Source organism: Anabrus simplex, chromosome 3 (assembly GCF_040414725.1).
Source record: "Anabrus simplex isolate iqAnaSimp1 chromosome 3, ASM4041472v1, whole genome shotgun sequence".
Taxonomy (NCBI): Eukaryota; Metazoa; Arthropoda; class Insecta; order Orthoptera; family Tettigoniidae; genus Anabrus; species Anabrus simplex.
The window spans coordinates 101,823,344-101,846,426 of NC_090267.1; the positions used below are offsets into that span (position 1 = coordinate 101,823,344).

Consider the following 23,083-nt stretch of genomic DNA (forward strand, 5'->3'; position numbering starts at 1 on the left):
AAGGCCCCAAGTTTGCTAACCCATGCTCTCTCAAGTCAGGTGGCCCTTTTAGTAACCTCTTTCTACAGTATTCCATAAAATGACAACATCCTATTGTCTCAGGGTGTCAGAGGTCATAGCGTGTGGCTAGAGGTGGTTTGACCGGGCGAGTTGTCTGTGCGGTTAGAGGCGCGTGGCTGTGAGCTTTCATCCGGGAGATAGTGGGTTCGAATCCCATTGTCGGGAGTCCTGAAGATGGTTTTCCATGGTTTCCCATTTTCATATCAGGCAAATGCTGGGGCTGTACCTTAATTAAGGCCACAGCTGCTTCCTTCCAACTCCTAGGTCTTTCCTATCCTGACGTTGCCATAAGACCTATCTGTGTCAGTGGGACATAAAGCCACTAGCAAAAAAAAAAAAAAGAAAAAAAAAAAAAGAGGTGGTTTGCACATGATGGCCACCTTGCCCACTTGCCCCTGTGCCAGCTCCCCAGAGTTAGTCCCATAACAGCCCATGTATAGCCGCCATCTTACACATTAGCCACTGCACAAGCTCTGGCTTTTTTTCCCTACTTTCATCACAAGAGATACTATTCAATGAAGCCACATGTCCAGAAATTTCTCAAGAATTTTGTTTCAAATGAATGCAACAAATTATGTTTCTTTGACCTCCTGAAAAATATTCTGCAAGAAAGAAATCGGTAAAAATAGCAGTAGAAGTTGCAGATGTACTAATACTTACAGCTGCTGTTCTGCCGGATCTGAGTATGATATTATGTTTGTCGTTGGTGAAAACATTGACTTTTTGGTTCTTCTAACAGCAATAGCTCTGATGAAAACAACTTATACTGTACTTCAGAAACTATGGGAAAGGGAGGACGCCTGACGTGTTGTACTCCAGAAAGTCATTTAAATACATGTGTAGTGGTATGATTTTGTTCATCCATGCCTTTAGTGAGTGTGACATGACAAGTATAATTTTACTAGACAACAGCCCAAAGTTTGCAAGATATTTGTAACACAGCTCTTTTGTTGGAAATCACCAAGAACAAATTGTGCTGCTTTCCCTTGGACCCCTTCCAGTAAACCTGGAACCATACTCTAATTGGGGTCTTACCAGAGACTTACACACCCTCTCCTTAACATCCTTACCATAACCCCTCATCATCATCATCATCATTGTACAGTTCCAGTTTTCTGGGTGCTGTTAATGAGCCTCTTCCACTTCGTCCTCTCCATATACAACTTGTCATGGAGAACATCATCCACTGTCCATGCTCTGGTAACTAGATCAACCTTGTTCATGTCCATCCATCGGGTTTTAGGTCTTCATGCATGTCTTTTCCCCTCCATCTGTCTTTCCAAATTTATTCTGGTTCTTGTAAGCTCCATCCTCATCACATGCCTGTACCACTGTGTCTGGATGTGCCGTTTCAGTCTAATAGGGATGTCTTTATTCTGGCTTCTTTCCTCACCTCCTCATTTCTTGACTTGCCTATCTTGGTCTTCTGGATGGTGGATCTAAGAAATTTCATCTCAGATGCTCACAGTCTTCATGAATCTGTCTTTATGAGGGTGCATGCTTCAATACCATAGGTCAATATTGGTATGAAATTGCTGTTAAACATCATCAGTTTGGACAGTTTTGGAATCATGTCATCCCATAAAAGTGTTCTTATTTTTTGGTAGAATTCTGATCCCTTTTGCACTCTGTTTGTAAATTTCTTTCTAACCAAATCATCACTGGAGATTACACTTCCAAGGTAAGGGAAACTATCCACATCCTCTAGCTGGTGGTCTCCTAGTTTTTGCACTTGGTGAACGCCCATCTCTGTTGACTGCCATCACCACTGTCTTGGCTTTGCTGATGTTGAGGTTATATTCCTGGAACTGGGATTTCTATACATTAAGTCTGGTCTGTACTTCCTCTTCTGTTTCATCCCAAATCATGATATCATCAGCAAAGGCCACTGCATTCAGTTCACCGAACTTTTCCTTGACGTTCTTCATTATATTGTCCATAACAGTGATGATAAGTACTGGGGACAGTGCACTTCCTTGCTGAACTCCATTTTTTGTCTCAAATCATGATGATTGACCTTCCCCATTTTGTACACAGGTAGTACAGTCTTTGTACAACATCTGAATTTTCCTTACCAGTCCTTCAGGCACTTTCAGATCTTATCTCTTTTAACACTGTCATAGACCTTTTCTATATCAAAAAATACAGTGAGAATAAAATGACCAAGTTCTTGCTTTCTTTCAATACTTTTCCATCAGTATGTGGGTGCTAAAATTAGATCCATTGTTGATCTGTTACTTCTGAATCCATATTGCTCCTCCTCTAACTGAGGTTCAATGATGGATCTCGATCTCCTTCTATGATCTTCTCCAGAATTTTTAGCCTATGAGACAGCAGGGTTATTCCTCTATAGTTGGTGGGTTTCCATCTGCTGCCTTTCTTAAACAGGGGAATTATAACACACTTGTTCCAATCTGCAGGTATTTTGTTGTCTGTCCATATGGCATTTAGTACTCTGTGCAGCCATTGTATGCCTGCTGTCTTTATCATGTCCGCATTCACTTCATCTGCAGGTATCTTTCATCCTTCCAGATCACATTGAGGGCTCGGTATAGCCACTATAGTCCACTGCTTCCTGCTGCCTTAAAATATCAGCATTGAATTTGTCTTTTTCACTTGCTTTACCTTTGGTCATTGCTTTCACTGCCCTTTCAAGTTCTAACCATGTTATCGGGTTCTCTTCTTTTCCTCCATCTATTATTGCCATTTTCTTATCTCCTTCTTCCTCTGAGCAGTCATCCTCATTATGAAGTTTTTCAAAATATTTTGCCATCACCTTCTGAAGACAATTTTCATCATGTACTATGGATCCATCTTCTCTCTCTAATGCCTTGATTTATCCTTGATTTATTCTTTTTGATTTTATTACTCTGTATAATAATTTCTGATTTCCTTAACTATCTTGCTCAGTTTTGTTGGTAAACTCTCTGCAACATTTCTCCTTTTCTTCCTTGATACTCCTCTTTACTTGTAGTTTCAATCTTTTGTGCTCCACATGTAACTTTTCTATCTTATTGTCATAGCTCTGATTTTCTGTAGCCAGAGACTTGTCAATTCCAGTTCCATTTTCACACTTCCATCCAAGGCTTGTATTATATTTGAAAGCAAGTACAAATTTACTCATCTGCTGACTTGCTAAGCCTAACGCATCTGAGGATTTTTTTGTTTTGTTTTGAGGTTTACTCCTTTTGCCTTTCAAGATTCCTTTTCTCCACAAGACAGTGGTTTCCTCTTCTAATTTTCCCCAGAGAGGATGGGTTGCCTCATCCACCATCTTCGCCATTCCAAAGGTCTCCTTCTCTACCTAAAATGCTGTTAAGGTCTTCACCTGTAACCCTGGACATGGTTTCCACGTTATACCCCATGAGACTGGGTCCCTGCCTGAACTTAGCTCTCCTTCACACCGGCCTACTGATGTGGAAGATACCCACCCCTGCTACGTGGATGTGCCAGACAAGAATTACTCAAGTGAAGGATACGGAAGATGACCCTATCTCCCTTGAACTTGTTTAATGGTTGTGTATGATGCCACAACAAAAGAGTAGCATTACAAACATTTTACAAAGTTTGGGCTGGGAAGACTTGGGAGGAAAGAGATGAGCTGCTCAACTAAGTGGTATGTTACAAGTTATTATCCTCATATTTCCGTATTGAAGGTTGGTAGACCAAGATATGAATATGCCAAGCAGATTAGAGCAGATGTAGGATGCAGGAGTTATATAGAAATGACAAGGTTAGCATAGGGAAGCATGGAGAGCTGCATCAAACCAGTCTATGGACTGTTGACTCAAACAACATGAGAGAATTTAGAATCCTACAGAAAGTGGACAGACTGATTGAAATGACCATGCAAGTTACGGCATGTACGAACCAAGTGAGTTTAGCCGTGTGGTTCAGGGTGCGCATCTGTGAGCTTTCATTCGGGAGATAGTGGGTTAGAACCCCACTGTAGGCAGCCCTGAAGATGGTATTTCATGATTTCCCATTTTTACACCAGGCAAATGCTGGGGCTGTACCTTAATTAAGGCCACAATCGCTTCCTTTCCACTCCTAGCCCTTTCTTATCATATTGTCGCCATAAGACCTATCTGTGTCGGTGTAACGTAAAGTCAACTGAAAAAAAAATCCCTGGTATGTAAAGTAAGAATGGAACAAGAAATATTTGAAGAGATTTCGGTCAAGAAAGGTTTCAGACAAGGAGATGTGCTCTCTACATTACTTTTCAATTTACGAGGAAAAAGTGATTGAACAACTTCCTGTCAAGTACAAGTATGAAGGATGAGTTCTCCACCTAATCAATACTTTATTTTACATAGTGTCAAAATTATTTACATAATAAAACAGTACCGGTTTCGACCCTGTAAATAGATCATCTTCAGCTGCTAGAGAACCTACTTAATAGCGACTGTACAGAATAAATACTACTAAAATTAAAATTAAACAAGAATGCCATTAAATAAACATGATACCACTATTCTAAAATTACTTAATGTCAATATATATACATATGGTACAGTTTTGAGGTTATTTTCAAATATTACATTTACTGAGGCTGGAATCGGATACAGTTCTTAGAGTTAATGAAGAATCACGGATATTCAGATGTCAAGTTATCTGTGTTAAATGCCACTATTATGTCCAACGGTTTATGAGATCTTTGAAGTGCATTGTTGTGCCGAAAATATTCGGGGGTGTCGTGTTCCTTAGAATAAGAGGTTCAGCGACCAGTTCACGGACACATAGCTTATACTCAAGTCTATATCACTGCTGAAAAATATGTTAGTGAGTGCCACTATTCTAAAAAATACTTAATATTAAGATATATATACATATGGTACAGTTATGTGGTTGAAGGGTTTTACACTGGCCCCATGATTACCACATATTACAAAAGTTCCGTTTGCTGAGGTTGAAATTGGATACAATTCTTAGGGTTTATGGAGAATCATTGACATACTGATGTCAGGCTCAGATATCCAATGTTAAATGCCAGTACCATGTCCAACGGTTATTCAAGGTACATTGTTGGGCCGCAAATATGCGGGGACGTCGTGTTCATTAGAATAAGAGGTTTAATAACCTGTTTACAGATATATAGCTCTTACTCAGTCTATATTAATGATAAAAAACAAGCTAGTTTATATTAGGCTTCCTTATTGAGGTTTACGTTGCTGTGCGTGACATATTGAAATCAGTGAAAGCTAGTTGTGGGTGCTCCTCTCTTCATACTTGCGTTCTCTCGTGCAATTTTTTAAAAAAATGTGTGAGCTGGATATGTCCTTGAACATGGTTAGGAGCGTGCTGCACATTGTTGCGTGTATGTCGTGTGGCTATCGGGACGACACAACATACTGTGAGGCGTGGAGAAACGTGACCAAGGAGGCTGAGGTTCTACATGAACTGTAGCACCAATGAGTGAGTGAGTAGAGTGAATATTTTCAATTCTTATTGAAATTTTACTCCAAGTTCAAATTATCTGACAGAAACATTTAATAGAATACAGAACAGTATGTTGAAGAATAAACCCATAACCACTCTGTATCTATTTTTCCACCTAAGTTTAGTTCATTTTGAATATCTTCTTTTTTCTATATAAAATAATGATATTATGATGTACATCAATATTTGTAAAACATTACTTGGTATTTATATATCTTATCTGTTAATTGAAACTGAAAGCTACCAAGCTGTGATTATAAAGGGCAGTCCCTCCTTGAGCCACTAGCTTACTGGGATATTCTATAACCAATAAATAAATTAATTACATACAAAAAACATAGACAAAATTCAGTTTGTAGACATTAGTTCTGTTGTAAAAATGTAATTCTAATGATATCAAAACAACAACATTTATTTTGCATTTGAAGTACTTTTTCCTGGTGGCAAAATCATAAGGAATTGCAAAACAAAATCTAAAATTAGGCTACCCATAATATTGTCTTTTGCCACGCTCTTACTCTCTCCTGCCATGACCTCATTCCATCATTAAAGGAATGCACACCTTCTGGGAAAGGGTTGAAAGTGTCCTTTGGTGAACTGTTCCATTCTCTTTTACCTCTTCATAAAAATGAATATTTTCTCCTATTATTGTCCCATTGACTTATTATTTTAAACATTAAATCTACCTCTATGACCACATCTAGGATACGGGCATTTTGATTTGTTAATATTGACCAGATGACAGGAAAAAAGAATCCTATTCGATGACCTGTTGCTGAATTTGAATTAATTTTGTCAGGTAAACATTAATGTTATGCTGGAGATCTTCATCATGTCAATATCATATGACGTGGAGTGCCAAATTGATTATTTCTGCTCTTCAAAAATATGGCTTGATTTGTCTGGAATTGTTCTTTAATTTAAGTGAAAATCGCACTGATAACAGTATTAACATAGACTAACCATTAATTCTTCCAATATCAATGGTGACCAAAAAATCAGCATTAAAGTTTCCCAAACTTTTGCCATACATAACTAGTCACTATTCTATCAAATCGCTGTATCTACAATCAAGTATATGAACAGGCAGATCTAGCCAAAGGGTGGAGTAGATACATAAAAGTACACTGCCATGTGAAGAGTAGGAGACAGGTGAAAATGATATGGGATGTGTTCATGGCAGTAACAGATGATCCCACACTGTGAAGAAACTTTTCAAAGGTATAGAATTTTTCATCGGCCTGTACGAAGTGATTAGAGTACATAATTGCCTCTCAGAATACTAGAGGGAAAAACTACTTGTTAAACTAAAATAAATGTACAGTGTAATAAACACAATTGGAAGTTTATAAAACATAAATGCAGTAATAGTACCATATTATTTTATTTTTATTGTGTCTATTTTTAAATACAAAGGTACAAAGACTTTTTCTCCAAGGTTAAATTTATAATTATACATACAATGTAAACAAAGTTTTGACTTCATCAAAATAAAATACTTGTAGATACATAACTACCAGTATAATGAGTATCTTACTAACAAGTCAAATGACAATAAACTATAGATATGTTAGGTGTATGGACTGAAAACCAGTTTCACTGCAGGATCTCAGTTAAATGAAATTTTGTCAGTGTATAGTAATGATAATAGAATATGCTGAACTTCAATGATATCATGTCATGCATTAGAGGAAAATGGACCAAATTTATTGCTATCACTGGTATTAAATGTCAAGACGTTCTTAAACATGAATGATATTGGAACTCCTTATCTTGCTTTATTCTAATGAGAAGGGCCTGGATCTCAATAACCAAAGAATTTTACAAACAACAACAGTTTTTGAAGCTCTTCACTGAGTTTTCATCAACCAACCCTTCTTGTCAAATTCATGAATAAGGTTAAGTATTTTACGTTTACAAATGCTACCAGATGCAAACTTGAGATCTGAACTGCCATCTAATTCTGAAAGCTCCTTAACTTCACTTTTATCTATATAAATTACATTTAGCATAAAGAGAATATGATGAAACTCCATTGGTGCAAATTCATTGACTTCATCAAGGAATCTCTCAAATGAAAAAGCAGATGTATCACATCCAACACTTTTCAGTGTGTTAATAAAGTTTGTGTGGTACAGATTTAATAAATGGTCAAAAGAGTCTCTGAGAACTTCATCTGATGCACTAGTAAAAAGGAAGAAAATAAGGTCTTTCACTGGAGAACAGAGCAAAGTTACCTGAAAGTCTACAAATTTAATACTTGTAGGACATGAATTATCATGAGGATCATTATAAAGGAACATCATATTATTCGTCCAGAAATCATTGTGTACAATAGTCGCAAATGGTTTCTTATTAAACGACTTGTTTGAATGTTTTAGATTCTCAAGGCTGTGGTTCCTCATTCTTGCTATGTAGGAGTTAACTTCAGGAATCTCTTGTTTTATTGCTTTAAGCATCTTTTCCAAGTCTTCAACTGGAGTTGTTCCCCCCATAGTCATATTACAAGTTGCCTTCACAACAGTTCTATCAAATATATTTGGTCTCATTTGCCTCAGAGCAACTGGCAGGGCATGAAATTGGGCTAGTTTGGACAAAACCAACTCACAGTGCTTCAGATCAAGACCTGCTAACCTATCACCCATTTTATAGCCACAAACTTTTAAGTTCTCTAATAAGAGAATAGCATTAACGTCAGCAACAGGATCATTATCTCCTCTAGATGATGTCTGAGCTCCATAGAATTTGGCCAGAATGTTTAACCTGTCCTCATCTGGAATACCACATTCTATCTGCAGTCTCTCAAGCTCTGGACCTACTAACTTGTACACATTCATTTCTTTACAAAATGTGTTCTTAAAATCAAAGACATCCAGCAAGAAATCTGTGGGAGGAGCAAGCTTTGCAACAACTTGCAGAGTTTCAACTGGAGAGTCCTTTGTTCGGCGAAGTGTGACGTCCAAAGCCAGCATAACACTGCCGTAGTTTTCTCCTGGTTTGGTGTTGGCTTTACATTCATACTCTTCCACAACCAATTCTGTCCCGAGTTGAGATTTCAGTGTACTTTCAAGCTGTGACTTGCTGACCGTTCTGGGTGCACTTTGAGTTGTCATTGCTTTCTGTTATTTCTTGAAAATTCCTAGAACAGTCAACAGAATAACATAGAATGAATACACTCTACACCAATGATGAGTTTAAAATAAACACTTCTTATACACAAAAAGCATGACACAGAAGTTCATGAAATAAAGGTAGTTTAAAGCAGGGTATTTAAGTTTCTTTTGTAATTTTATTTGTTTTACGTCGCACCGAGACAGGTAAGTCGTATTTCGACGATGTGATAGGAAAGGAAGCGGCTGTGGCCTTAACTAAGGTACAGCCCCAGCATTTTCCTGGTGTGAAAATGAGAAACCACAGAAAACCATCTTCAGGGTTGCCGACAGTGGGGCTCGAACCCACTATCTCCCAGATGCAAGCTCACAGCTGCATACCCCTAACACATGTCCAACTCGCCCTGTGATATTTAAGTTTAAGAAGAGAGGAAATATAGTGGAAAAGCCTTATCTTACCAAAGGTTACCTAACACTGTCTCATTCACCACTCATTTATTTACAAGAGAAATTTGTATGGCATGGTTTGCCCTTTCCTGCTAAGACAGCTTCTGCAATATGAGGAGGGCTGCTTATCCATATATTTTGGTACATTTCTGCAGGAAATACTTCCCATTTTCCACCAGAACACATGGGACTCTATGATAAGAAATGTCAGATCCAAAGTTGAAGAGGGTATTGCGTACTGTTATCCAGGCATACGAGTGAGTCAACTGGCAGAACATGTGAACAGTGAGAGTATTAAAGAAAATCCTGATGCTTTGATTGCTCATATTGGCACAAATTATATTATTCACAATCTGCCAACACCCAGTTACATAATGGCCAAGACTGACATACTTATTACTGCAATAAAAAGGAGGCTTCCAGCAGCAAAGCTTTGTCTCGGTGGCATTTTTTCTGGCACTATGTTGTTTATCATTATACAGATGCTGTAATCTCCACCCTTCACTGGTTATGCCGTAACAGAGATGTCCTTTTTGTCAATGCTAATAGCTGGCCTAGAGACAGTGATTTTGGTAAAGATGGGCTACACCTTAACACTAGAACCGCCAGAGCGGTCAAAACGACCGCTACACATTTTCCAAACTCAATTCTGACTACAGTTTTTATTGTAGGATATTGAGCTGCAGTGACTTTTCCTGATTAGTGCCAAGGAAAATTCATATCAAATATAATTAATTTTGCATCAATAGATGAGAAACTTACTACCACCGGAGTGGTCATTTTGACCACTGTATTAATTATCATAATAAAATGTATTGTAACACATAACTCTCGTTGAGATATAATCATCTACTTATAATTATCCTATCAACAATGGTAATGTACAAAACCACAACAGTGGAACTGGGATATATTACGAATTGTACGGATTATAATGATGCCTTGCATAGGCTGAGTACTGACAAGTTTTTACACTGACTGACAGAGCAAATGCAACACCAAGAAGGAGTGGTTCGAAAAGGATGAAACTTGGGGAAAAAACAGAGACGGCACGGACGAATAATTGATGTTTATTTCAAACCGATATGCAGGTTACACAATGCGCATGGCATCGACTCAGTAGGATGTAGGACCACCGCGAGCGGCGATGCACGCAGAAACACGTCGAGGTACAGAGTCAATAAGAGCGCGGATGGTGTCCTGAGGGATGGTTCTCCATTCTCTGTCAACCATTTGCCACAGTTGGTTGTCCGTACGAGGCTGGGGCAGAGTTTGCAAACGGCGTCCAATGAGATCCCACACGTGTTCGATTGGTGAGAGATCCGGAGAGTACGCTGGCCACGGAAGCATCTGTACACCTCGTAGAGCCTGTTGGGAGATGCGAGCAGTGTGTGGGCGGCCATTATCCTGCTGAAACAGAGCATTGGGCAGCCCCTGAAGGTACAGGAGTGCCACCGGCCGCAGCACATGCTGCACGTAGCGGTGGACATTTAACGTGCCTTGAATACGCACTAGAGGTGACGTGGAATCATACGCAATAGCGCCCCAAACCACGATGCCGCGTTGTCTAGCGGTAGGGCGCTCCACAGTTACTGCCGGATTTGACCTTTCTCCACGCCGACGCCACACTCGTCTGCGGTGACTATCACTGACAGAACAGAAGCGTGATTCATCGGAGAACACGACGTTCTGCCATTCCCTCATCCAAGTCGCTCTAGCCCGGCACCATGCCAGGCGAGCACGTCTATGCTGTGGAGTCAATGGTAGTCTTCTGAGCGGACGCCGGGAGTGCAGGCCTCCTTCAACCAATCGACGGGAAATTGTTCTGGTCGATATTGGAACAGCCAGGGTGTCTTGCACATGCTGAAGAATGGCGGTTGACGTGGCGTGCGGGGCTGCCACCGCTTGGCGGCGGATGCGCCGATCCTCGCGTGCTGACGTCACTCGGGCTGTGCCTGGACCCCTCACACGTGCCACATGTCCCTGCGCCAACCATCTTCGCCACAGGCGCTGCACCGTGGACACATCCCTATGGGTATCGGCTGCGATTTGACGAAGCGACCAACCTGCCCTTCTCAGCCCGATCACCATAGCCCTCGTAAAGTCGTCTGTCTGCTGGAAATGCCTCCGTTGACGGCAGCCTGGCATTCTTAGCTATACACGTGTCCTGTGGCACACGACAACACGTTCTACAATGACTGTCGGCTGAGAAATCACGGTACGAAGTGGGCCATTCGCCAACGCCGTGTCCCATTTATCGTTCGCTACGTGAGCAGCACAGTGGCGCATTTCACATCATGAGCATACCTCAGTGACATCAGTCTACCCTGCAATTGGCATAAAGTTCTGACCACTCCTTCTTGGTGTTGCATTTGCTCTGTCAGTCAGTGTAATTATTCTATTACGGAAGTAGAAACCATAACCCGTAAATCATGGTATAATAGGAGACGCAACAACCAAGGTAAAAGCCTCCCATGGCCAGATAATGCACTATTAGGTACTGATGGCATCAGGGAGTGGACTGTAGCAGACTGGGAAGATGACATTTGGTTGGATTGCTCGCCATACACCCTTGAAAGAAAATACAGGACTTACTCCATATTCAAAGTGGCATGTTTCTGATGATAGTGTAATGAGTGGGTGGCTTTTTAAATTGATAATTCAATATTGAAACTCATAAACAAATGTACAGAAACAGAGGTAAAACAATAATAATGAGTAACTGTGCATATCGAGAACGAAAATATAATAATTTCAATAGCGGTCAAAATGACCGCATCGGCGGTTCCAGGTATACAATATATTCCAGCGGTTCTAATGTTAATAGGAAAGGAATCTCTAAGTTTGGTAAACTTCTCAATAGAATATCTAGAAATGGGGGGTGTTGCAAATCCTAATGGCCAAAAGTTAAGTGATAAAGTAAATGATTTAGAAAGTACAGACTACATCAGGAATAAAATTCAACATGTAGAAAGGGAAGCATTTCACAGAGGTCAGATCCACAATCCTAGGAGGGTATCAAAGACATCAGTAAAAAGGTTAGTTGGTTAGTTGAACAGTTTGGAGAATATTAACAAAATATAAATAGACTTCAAACCACACTAACTGAAACAAACCTAAGTGATGAAATTAGTGTTGAGGAACTTCGACTTCTTCTATTTTCAGATGTGATAGGTCTTCTTTAACAAATGTGAAAGCATTCCATAGGGTGTAATAATCTGTATTAGCAAGAGGTTTAAACCTACTATGACACCATGCAATAGCACAGTTGAACAGTTGTTTGTGTCCCTGACTTTTAACACCACAAAATTAATCATTGGTGCTGTATACATACCACCCAGGTCTCCTGTCCAAAAATGTTTCAACCACTGCATTGCTGTTGAAAAATTTATCTCAAATCGTGACAACCCTTTATTGCTCCTTGTTGGAGACTACAATCTACCACATCTTAATTGGATAACAAATGAAGAAACATTTTCTGGCCTTTTATCAGTAGGTAACCAAACGGAACAGTCCACTTTAAATATAGACACAATGAGATCCCAAATTTTCTGATTTATTTTCTTGATTTGGTTTTCAGTAACTCCAGTTCCATGATATCTAGTATTGAAAATATTGCCCCTCAATAGACACCACCCAGTATTAGAGATTTCTTTACCTATAAATGAGCTATACACTTCCTTACCTGCTGATAGTTTATATTTTGAGATTATAATGGACTAAATTATTACCTGTCACAGTTCGGCTGGAAGGTGATGTTACAGAATGTATCAATTGATAAACCAGTAGAAACCTTTAATTCAGTACTACATTATGGCATGGAATTTTACATCCCTGTACAGAATTTTAAGACTCCAAAATTCCCAAAGTGGTATAATCATAAATGAACTCGGTGATTATTGGAAAGGAAAAATACACAAGCTGTACAAGATATCAGGTCACAATAGTGATTATCACAATTTTTCTAAATTCGGAAATCAATGCACATCCGAATCCAAATCTTGCTATACAAACTATGTCTCCAACTGTGAACAGTGTATTAGTTACAACCCACAGAAATTCTGACAACATCTAGGTTTTAAAAGGTCATTTAATAATATTCCTTCAACATTGCATCTTAGTGCAGTTAGAACGGATATTAGTGAAAAGATAGTCAATCTTTTTGCAAAAACTTTTCATCTGTTTATTCTTCTTATCAGAATAATAATAGTATGGCATATACTATCCTTTTTCAGTCAATCTGTCAGATATCAACATTCGTAAGGCAGAAATTTACAACAAACTGATATCTCTTGAATTAATGAAATTTGTAGAACCAGATGGTATATCAAATTACCTCTTCAAGAAATGCTCATTTGTTTTATGTGGAGCACTCTTTTATATGTTCAACTTATCATTAAACTGAGATGTTTTCTCAGAGGAATGGAGGAAAGGATTTGTTAGCCCAGTTTTCAAAAATGGTGATAAAATGGACATAAAACAATACAGACCACTTACAATTTCTTCTCATATTTCCAAAATTTTTGACTCGATAATTCTTGACAAGAACACCTCTCTTTAGAAACATCATCATTGATGAGCACCATGGATTCATTTCAGGATAGTCAACATATAAAAATCTTCTTTTATTCTATCAGTTCTTTTAGAGACCTAAACACGAACAAGGCAACGGGAATTGATGCCCTTTGAATTATTTACTGCCTCGGGTTAAACCAGCATGGTGAGGTTATTCCAGTTAGTGTGTAAGATGTATGATACAGGAGACGTGCCATCCAAGTTTCAGCAGAATGTTGTTATGCCTATTCCCAAGAAAGCCGGTACTAAAAAGTGTGAAAACTACTGCACAATTAGTTTAGTATCCAATGCCTGGAAAATTTTAACACGTATTAATTACAGAAGAATGGCAAGACAAGTTGAAATTGATTTGGGAGAAGATCAATTTGGCTTCAGAAGAAATGTAGGAGCATGTGAAGCAATCCTGATTTTGCATCTGATCTTAGAGGATCGAATTAAGAAGGACAAGCCCACGTACATGGCATTCGTAGATCTAGGAAAGTCATTTGATAATGCTGATTGGACTAGGCTATTTGGGATTCTGAAGGTGATCGGGATCAGATACTGAAAATGAAACATTATCTGCAATCTGTATAAAAATCAGTGTGCAGTGATACGAATCGAGGGCCTTGAAAAAGAAGCATCAATCCAGAAAGGCATGAGGCAAGGCTGCAGTTTGTCTCCATTCTTTTCCATGTTTATATAGGACAGGCAGTAAAGGAAATCAAAGAGGAATTTGGAAAGGGAATCACAATCAAAGGAGAAGAAATCAAAACCCTGAGATTTGTCAATGCTATTGTTATTTTATCTGATACTGAAGAAGATCTGGAGAAATTGCTGAATGGTATGGAGTCTTAGTGAAGGACTACAAGATGAGAATAAATAAGTCCGAAACTAAAGTAATGGAGTGTAGTCGAACAAAGTCAGGTGATGCAGGAAATATAAAATTAGGAAATGAAGTCTTAAAAGAAGTAGATGACTATTGATACTTGAAGAGTAAAATAACTAACGATGACAGAAGTAAGAGGACACAAAATGCCGACTGGCATATACAAGGAAGGCCTTTCTTAAGAAAAGAAATTTGCTCACTTCGAACATTGATATAGGAATTAGAAAGATGTTTTTGAAGATTTTCGTCTGGAGCGTGGCATTGTATGGAAGTGAAACATGGATGATAACTAGCTTAGAAAGAAAGAGAATAAAATCTTTTGAAATGTGGAGTTACAGAAGAATGCTGAAAGTGAGATGGATAGATCGAATCATGAATGAAGAGATACTGAATCGAATTGGTGAGAGGAGATTGATTTGGCAAAATTTGATGAGCAGAAGAGATAGAATGATAGGACACATCTTAAGATATCCAGGAATTGTTCAGTTGGTTTTTGAGGGAAGTGTAGGCAGTAAGAATGGTAGGGGTAGACAAAGGTATGAATATGACAAGGAGATTAGAGCAGATGTAGGATGTAGTAGTTATGTAGAAATGAAAAGTTTAGCACAGGATAGGGTGACATGGGAGGCTGCATCAAACCAGTCTATGGGCTGATGACACAATCAACAACATGAGAGAATTTAGAATCCCACAGAAAGTGGGCAGGCTGATTGAAATGACCGTGCAAGTTACAGTATCTACGGACCGAGCAAGTTTGACTGTGCGGTTAGGGGCAGGCATCAAAGAAAGGACAATAAGTTCCACCTTTTCAATACTATATATTGTGTGAAAGTTTTACATTACGGTACAGTTAAAACATCACAGCTTTTGTACATTCGGTACCGGTTTCGACAGATTCCCTGTCATCATCAGCCGAGAATAATTAAAGACAAGTATAGATCATGATTCTTATGGTGTGATTACAATGGTGGATTAAAAATATACATTATATGATTAAAATAGTATATATATATATATACACACAAATAAAAGGTAAGTAAAATGGGAATGGTCATTATTTTATGAGGTGTACACCTTAATATTTATAATTAAAAGGTTAGGTTTGTTAAAAGAAATTTTGTTCTTGTAATATATAATTAGGGCCTATAGTGAAATTTGATTGTAGGCTTAAATCTGTAATATTTTAACTTTTTGACCAGTCAATTCATTGAAGTTATGTAGGCCATGTTTGACACATTAAAAAGGTAAACACACATTTAGTCGAATGGTGTTCCACATAAAATATATACAATAAAATTCGATTGGAGCTTCAACTTGGACTTAAGAATGGAAGAATTATATTAATGTTCAATGCAAGCAGAAATAGATGAGTTAATTTTTTCACTATGTATTGATGTTGATAGTTAGAATGTCCATTGAACAGTTCAATATGTCGATTTGTATTCTGGAATGGTTTACATTATTTTGAGAAATAGTAATTGAGGTTCTTGCTAAGGTGGTACTTGAAGATCTTGTGTTGTAAGTTGTGAATATATAAATGATTCGGAAAGATCCTGATCCAAGTCGGAACCTATAAGAAATAAAATGCTATTTAAAGTTATATGAAAATCTGAAGGAATAAAAAATTCGCGAAATATTAGCGAAATGAACGACTCACCTCAGGTGCCAAGTTGATAGTAGATGTATCGGAGTGGAACTAACAGGCTGAATGTGAAGAGACGGACCTCAGAAGGAAGCAAGGAGGGGCGGAGTTACTGAGCGAGGGGAAGAGGGAGCGCGGTGGAGGCGGGACTATAATCGGGTGGGCGCGGACGGCGGTAGGGGTAATATGTAAGCGTGTTATGGATTGTTTTGAAGATAGATCGATTTTTGGGGATTTTAAGATTGTTCAATATTTTGATAAACGTATCAAATAAAATCGTAGGTTTGTCGGATAAATCATTGAGATTAAAATTTGAATTATGGTACTGATCAAGTGAGATGTAAAACTGTTCAGTGAAATCAAGTATAGGACCTTTATTTATTATTTCAATGATGTCTATATCGTGGTCTATGCCATAAAGAAGCAGAATATTAACATTTCCTCCAGAACTAATAATAGAAACCTAGACATTCTACACAACTCTAACTCAGTCAACCCCTTTGAAAAGTCAGGTGTCTATAGATTTCATTGTAACGACTGCCTCAGTATCAGTACCTACCTCAGACAGACCGGTAGATCGTTCAAAATTAGATATACAGAACACGTAAATGCAATTAAATACAGAAAATTCTCCGCAGTAGGCCAACATATACACGACTATAAACACAAATTTTATGGCATAGACCACGATATAGACATCATTGAAATAATATATAAAGGTCCTATACTTGATTTCACTGAACAATTTTACATCTCACTTGATCAGTACCATAATTCAAATTTTAATCTCAATGATTTATCCGACAAACCTACGATTTTATTTGATACGTTTATCAAAATATTGAACAATCTTAAAATCCCCAAAAATCGATCTATCTTCAAAACAATCCATAACACGCTTACATATTACCCCTACCGCCGTCCGCGCCCACCCGATTATAGTCCCGCCTCCACCGCGCTCCCTCTTCCCCTCGCTCAGTAACTCCGCCCCTCCTTGCTTCCTTCTGAGGTCCGTCTCTTCACATTCAGCCTGTTAGTTCCACTCCGATACATCTACTATCAACTTGGCACCTGAGGTGAGTCGTTCATTTCGCTAATATTTCGCGAATTTTTTACTCCTTCTGATTTTCATATAACTTTAAATAGCATTTTATTTCTTATAGGTTCCGACTTGGATCAGGATCTTTCCGAATCATTTATATATTCACAACTTACAACACAAGATCTTCAAGTACCACCTTAGCAAGAACCTCAATTACTATTTCTCAAAATAATGTAAACCATTCCAGAATACAAATCGACATATTGAACTGTTCAATGGACATTCTAACTATCAACATCAATACATAGTGAAAAAATTAACTCATCTATTTCTGCTTGCATTGAACATTAATATAATTCTTCCATTCTTAAGTCCAAGTTGAAGCTCCAATCGAATTTTATTGTATATATTTTATGTGGAACACCATTCGACTAAATGTTTGTTTACCTTTTTAATGTGTCAAACATGGCTACATAACTTCAATGAATTGACTGGTCAAAAAGTTAAAATATTACAGATTTAAGCCTACAATCAAATTTCACTATAGGCCCTAATTATATATTACAAGAACAAAATTTCTTTTAACAAACCTAACCTTTTAATTAGAAATATTAAGGTGTACACCTCATAAAATAATGACCATTCCCATTTTACTTACCTTTTATTTGTGTATATATATATATATATATATATATATACTATTTTAATCATATAATGTATATTTTTAATCCACCATTGTAATCACACCATAAGAATCATGATCTATACTTGTCTTTGTTTAATTATTCTCGGCTGATGATAACAGGGAATCTGTCGAAACCGGTACCGAATGTACAAAAGCTGTGATGTTTTAACTGTAATGTAAAACTTTCACACAATATATAGTATTGAAAAGGTGGAACTTATTGTCCTTTCTTTGATGTAAATCTTGTTTCAATACGGAACCTAAATATGAAATTCTTAACGTTAAAATAATAGGGGCAGGCAGCTGTGAGCTTTCATTTGGGAGATAGTGGGTTCGAACCCCACTGTTGGCAGCCCTGTAGATGGTATTTCATGGTTTCCCATTTTTGCACCAGGCAAATGCTGTGGCTGTATCTTAATTAAGGCCACAATCGCTTCCTTTCCACTCCTGGCCCTTTCTTATCACATCGTCGCCATAAGACCTATCTCTGTTGGTGTAACGTAACGTCAACTGAATAAACAAAATCAAAAAATCCCTGGTATGTAAAATAAGAATGGAACAAGAAATATTTGAAGATATTGTAATCAAGAAAGCTTTGAGACAAGGAGATGTGTTCTCTACATTACTTTTCAATTTAGCTCTAGAAAATGTGATTCGACAACTCCACATCAACCCACGAGGAACAATATTTAATAGAAAAGTACAAGTGGTGGCATATGTGAATAAGGTAACACTCATGGTAAGGAGCAGAAGAGCACTAGCAGAAGGCTACAGCTTGTTAGAAAATAAAGCATGCGACGTAGAACTTCATGTGAACATAGGTAAAATGAAATACATGATATTGGGAGATGAGGGGGAAGCCAAAATAAGAGAATATAGCATAACATTGAATGCAAAGAAATATCAGAGAGTTGAAATCTTCAAATATTTTGGGTCAATAATAATGAAAGGCAATAAAATAGCAACAGAAATTTGAGAAAGGATAGCGTGTGGAAATCAATCCTATTATGCATTACGAAACGTCTTTGAAAGTAGAAATGTCAGCAGGAATAGAAAAATCAAAATATATATAACCATACTGAGACCAATACTTATGGTTCTGAATGCTGGGTGATGATCACCAGAGAGGAAGACTGGTTGCTGAGATGGGAAAGAAAGATCCTAAGGAAGATATTTGGAGCAGTGAGAGAGGAGGATGGTTGGAGCATTAGAACAAATAAAGAGCTGGAAAAACTGTTTGGACAATCAAATATTTTGGTGAAAATCAAGCAAGGAAGACTAAGATGGGCTGAGCATGTTCAGAGAATACCAGATTCTAGAAGGAGGGGCAGACCTATGAGAAGATGACTCAGTGATGTGGAAGATGACCTCCAGAAGCTGGAAATTTCAGTCCAGAGAAGGAAAGTAAAAGACTGAGGAATGGAGAAAGGTGACAAAGGAGGCCAAGTTTCTACATGGACTGTAGCGTCCATGAGTGAGTGAGTGAGTAGCCTGACTATTTTCAGTTTTTGTTGACATTTCATTCAAAGTTCAAATTACCTGACAGAAACAATGAATAGAATACCCAACAAATTCACTGCATACAAAATATAGAATCAAAATTCAATTAGTAGACATTAATTCTGTTTGCAAAACTTCATTCTAATGATAATATCAGAATAACAACATTTTTTTTCTTTTTGCATTTGGAGTATTTTTCCTGGTGGCATTACAAATTACAAAACAAAATCCAAAATTAGGCTACTCATAATATTGTCTTTTGCCAAGTTCTTACTTTCTCCTGCCATGACCACATTCTATCGTTGAAGGAATGCACATCTTTTGGGAAAGAGTTGAAGATGTCCTTTGGTAAACTGTTCCATTCTCTTTTACCCCTTCTTTAAAAAAGAATATTTTCCTCAATTATTGTGCCTCTGACTTAACATTATTTTAAACATTAAAACTACCTCTATGACCACATCTAGGATATGGGCATTTTGATTTGTCAATATTGACCAGATGACAGAAAAAAAAAATCCTATTGGATGACCTGTTGCTGAATTTTAATTAATTTTGTCAGGTAAACATTATGTTATGCTGGAGATCTTTATCATGTCAATATCATATGACGTGGAGTGCCAAATTGATTTTCTTCTACTCTTCAAAAATATGGCTTGATGTGTCTGAATTGTTCTGTAATTTAAGTGAAAATCACATTGATGACAAGAGTATTAACATAGCCTAATCAATAATTCTTCCAATATCAATGCTGACCAGAAAATCAGCATGAAAGTTTCCCAAAGTTCCATCATACATAACTGGTTTCTGTTCTGTCAAATGGTTCTACCTACTATCAAGTATATGAACAGGCAGATCTAGCCAGAGGGTGGAGTAAAGACATAAAAATACACTGCCATGTGGTGAGTAGGAGACAGGTGAAAATGATATGGGATGTGTTTATGGCAGTGACAGATGATCCAACACTATGAAGGAACTCTTCAAAGGTGTAGAATTTTTCATCAGCCTGTATAAAGTGATTACAGTACATAATTGCCTCTCAGAATACTAGAGAGAAAAACTACTCACACTCTCACTCACTCTGTAGGTTTCTGAGGAATGTGAAACTCCTGTGCCGATCTCACAATCCCCTTCCATCCTTTTCGATCTTGAGTGTGCTCTTTCCAGTTATCAATTTGCAGGATCCGGCATACCAGGTGCTTCGGGGTCTTCCTGAAGGTCTTTTCCCATTAAGAGATCCCTTTTATAGATCTACTGGTGCTCTGTTGTCCTTTATCCTCAGTACATGTCCAGCCCAGCACAGTCTGATGGATTCTATCACACCCATTATAGTGTGTTGTTGAGAGAGGGTGTAAATCTCATAATGAGATCTTTTCTGCCAGCTTTGAGAGACAGGATCAAACCATGGGCCAAATATTTTTCTATAAACTTTATTCTCAAAAACTTGCAACTGCTGCTGCTCTTTCTTGGTTATACTCCATGTCTCAGAACCATACAGAAGTACTGGTTGAATAATTGTATTGTAGATAATCATTTCTGCATTCTTAGTTAAAGACTTGGAGCCTAATATAGAGCTCATAGAGTAAAATACCTTATTTGGATTCTTAATTCTAGCTTGATGTTCCTGTTGCCTTAGGACAAACTACTTGTTAAACTTAAACAAATGTATAGTGTAATAAACACCACTGGGAATTTATAAAACATAAATGCAGTAATAGTACCATATTAATTTATTTTTATCATTTCCATTTTAAAATTACAAATGTAGAAAAACTCTTTTACCAAGGTTAGATTTGTAATTATATGCACAATGCAAACAAAGATTTGACTAGAAATACTGTACATAGTCAGTAGCGGCAATTGGGAGATAGAAGTGGGAGGGCACAAAAATATTTTAAAAAACAATTTCTGAGAGCTATAGTAGTGGGACGGGGCGGGGGCTAGGACATCAAAAATGGAAAGAAAAACAACCTACAAAATGGTACATTTTGGAATGCTCCCTGAGCAAATTTCGATAGAGACGTAAAGGTTGAGTCTACTATATTTAGTGTAGTGATAATAGTACTACACAATAACACTCACCAATGGCAAATGAAATAGAACTTTAACGTATGTCACAAAGTACACAGTGAATAAGATGCAGTGTTTTTACGGCTACTGAGAATTTGCAAGAGAAAAGTTTGTTAATCCGTATTGAAGATACTATATGTAGGATGCTAAAGGGTTTATTGTGTCACCTATTCAATACATTATAAAGTTCTAAACATTTAGGAATTTATTATTATTTCCATTTGAGACATGTTTTGCCTTTCTTTAAGGGCATCACCAGTCATAGTACCACCTTAAGATATAAATCAGGTACCTGATTAGTAATTAAATTGTAAATACTAAGATACAAACTTAACATACCAGTATTACAATGATCGTTCAATCAACAGCAGTAATTGGTGTTATGAACATTGACACCAGACACTTTATACCCTTTCTCCCCAAACTGCTTCCATGTAAATGTACGTGTAAACTTTATAATTTCCTATGATTTTCTAATAGAGTAGTGTCAATTATTCTTCGGACCACCACTGCTGGACACTGCTAAAATACCCTGTGATTTTATGCATTGGTGCCGAATGCAGTGTCTATAAACATATATTGTTTATCTGTATCATCACCGAACATTGTTTTGTTAATTTCCATTGGAATATGTTGAGTTTGTATCTTAGTATTTACAATTTAATTACTAATCAAGTACCTGATTTATGCTTTGAGGTGGTACTATGATTGTTGATGCCCTCAAAGAAGGGCAAAACATGTCTCAAATGGAAATAATAAAAAATTCCTAAATGTTTAAAAATTTATAATGTATTGAATAGGTGACACAATAAAGCCTTTAGCATCCTACATACTGAGAATTTGGTTACACTATTTGCTCATATGTGTTGTGTTTGAGTCATCAGTCCATAGACGGGTTTGATGCAGCTCTCCATGCCACCCTTTCCTGTACTAACCTTTTCATTTCTACATAACTATTGCATCCTACATCTGCTCTAATCTGCTTGTCATATTCATATCTTGGTCTACCCCTACCGTTCTTACCACCTACACTTCTGTCAAAAACCAACTGAACAAGTCCTGGTTGTCTTAAGATGTGTCTTATCATTCTATCTCTTCTTCTCATCAAAGTTAGCCAAATCGATCTCCTCTCACCAATTCGATTCAGTATCTCTTCATTTGTGATTTGATCTATCCATCTCACCTTCAGCATTCTTCTGTAACTCCACATTTCAAAAGCTTCTATTCTCTTTCTTTCTGAGCTAGTTATCGTCCATGTTTCACATCCATACAATGCCACGCTCCATACGAAAGTCTTCAAAAACTTCTTTCTAATTCCTATATCAATGTTTGAAGTGAGAAAATTTCTTTTCTTAAGAAAGCTCTTCCTTGCTTGTACTAGTCTGCATCTTATGTCCTCCTTACTTCTACCATCATTAGTTATTTTACTACCCAAGTAACAGTATTCATCCACTTCCTTTAAGACTTCATTTCCTAATCTAATATTTCCTGCATTACCTGCCTTTGTTCGACTGCACTCCATTACTTTTGTTGTGGAATTTATTTTCATCTTGTACTCCTTACCCAAGACTTCATCCATACCATTCAGCAGCTTCTCGAGATCTTCTGCAGTCTCACATAAAATAACAATATCATCGGCAAATCTCAA

General features: G+C 37.6%; 1 protein-coding gene across 7 annotated transcripts in view; it reads right to left on the minus strand.

Annotated features, from left to right (window-relative positions):
- Positions 1-6,870: 6,870 nt before the first annotated feature.
- The window catches only part of LOC136866033 (uncharacterized), a 54,942-nt gene continuing 38,729 nt past the window's right edge, over positions 6,871-23,083 (minus strand). For 6 of the 7 annotated variants that reach the window (XM_067142654.2, XM_067142649.2, XM_067142650.2 and 3 more), the window contains exon 2: positions 6,871-8,638. In XM_067142654.2, coding sequence (XP_066998755.2) covers positions 7,350-8,612 — 1,263 coding nt within the window. In that variant the 5' untranslated portion in view covers positions 8,613-8,638 and the 3' untranslated portion in view covers positions 6,871-7,349. Of the gene's footprint in view, positions 8,639-13,754; positions 13,776-23,083 lie in introns of those variants that run through there. The other variant, XM_067142653.2, reaches the window with a different exon arrangement.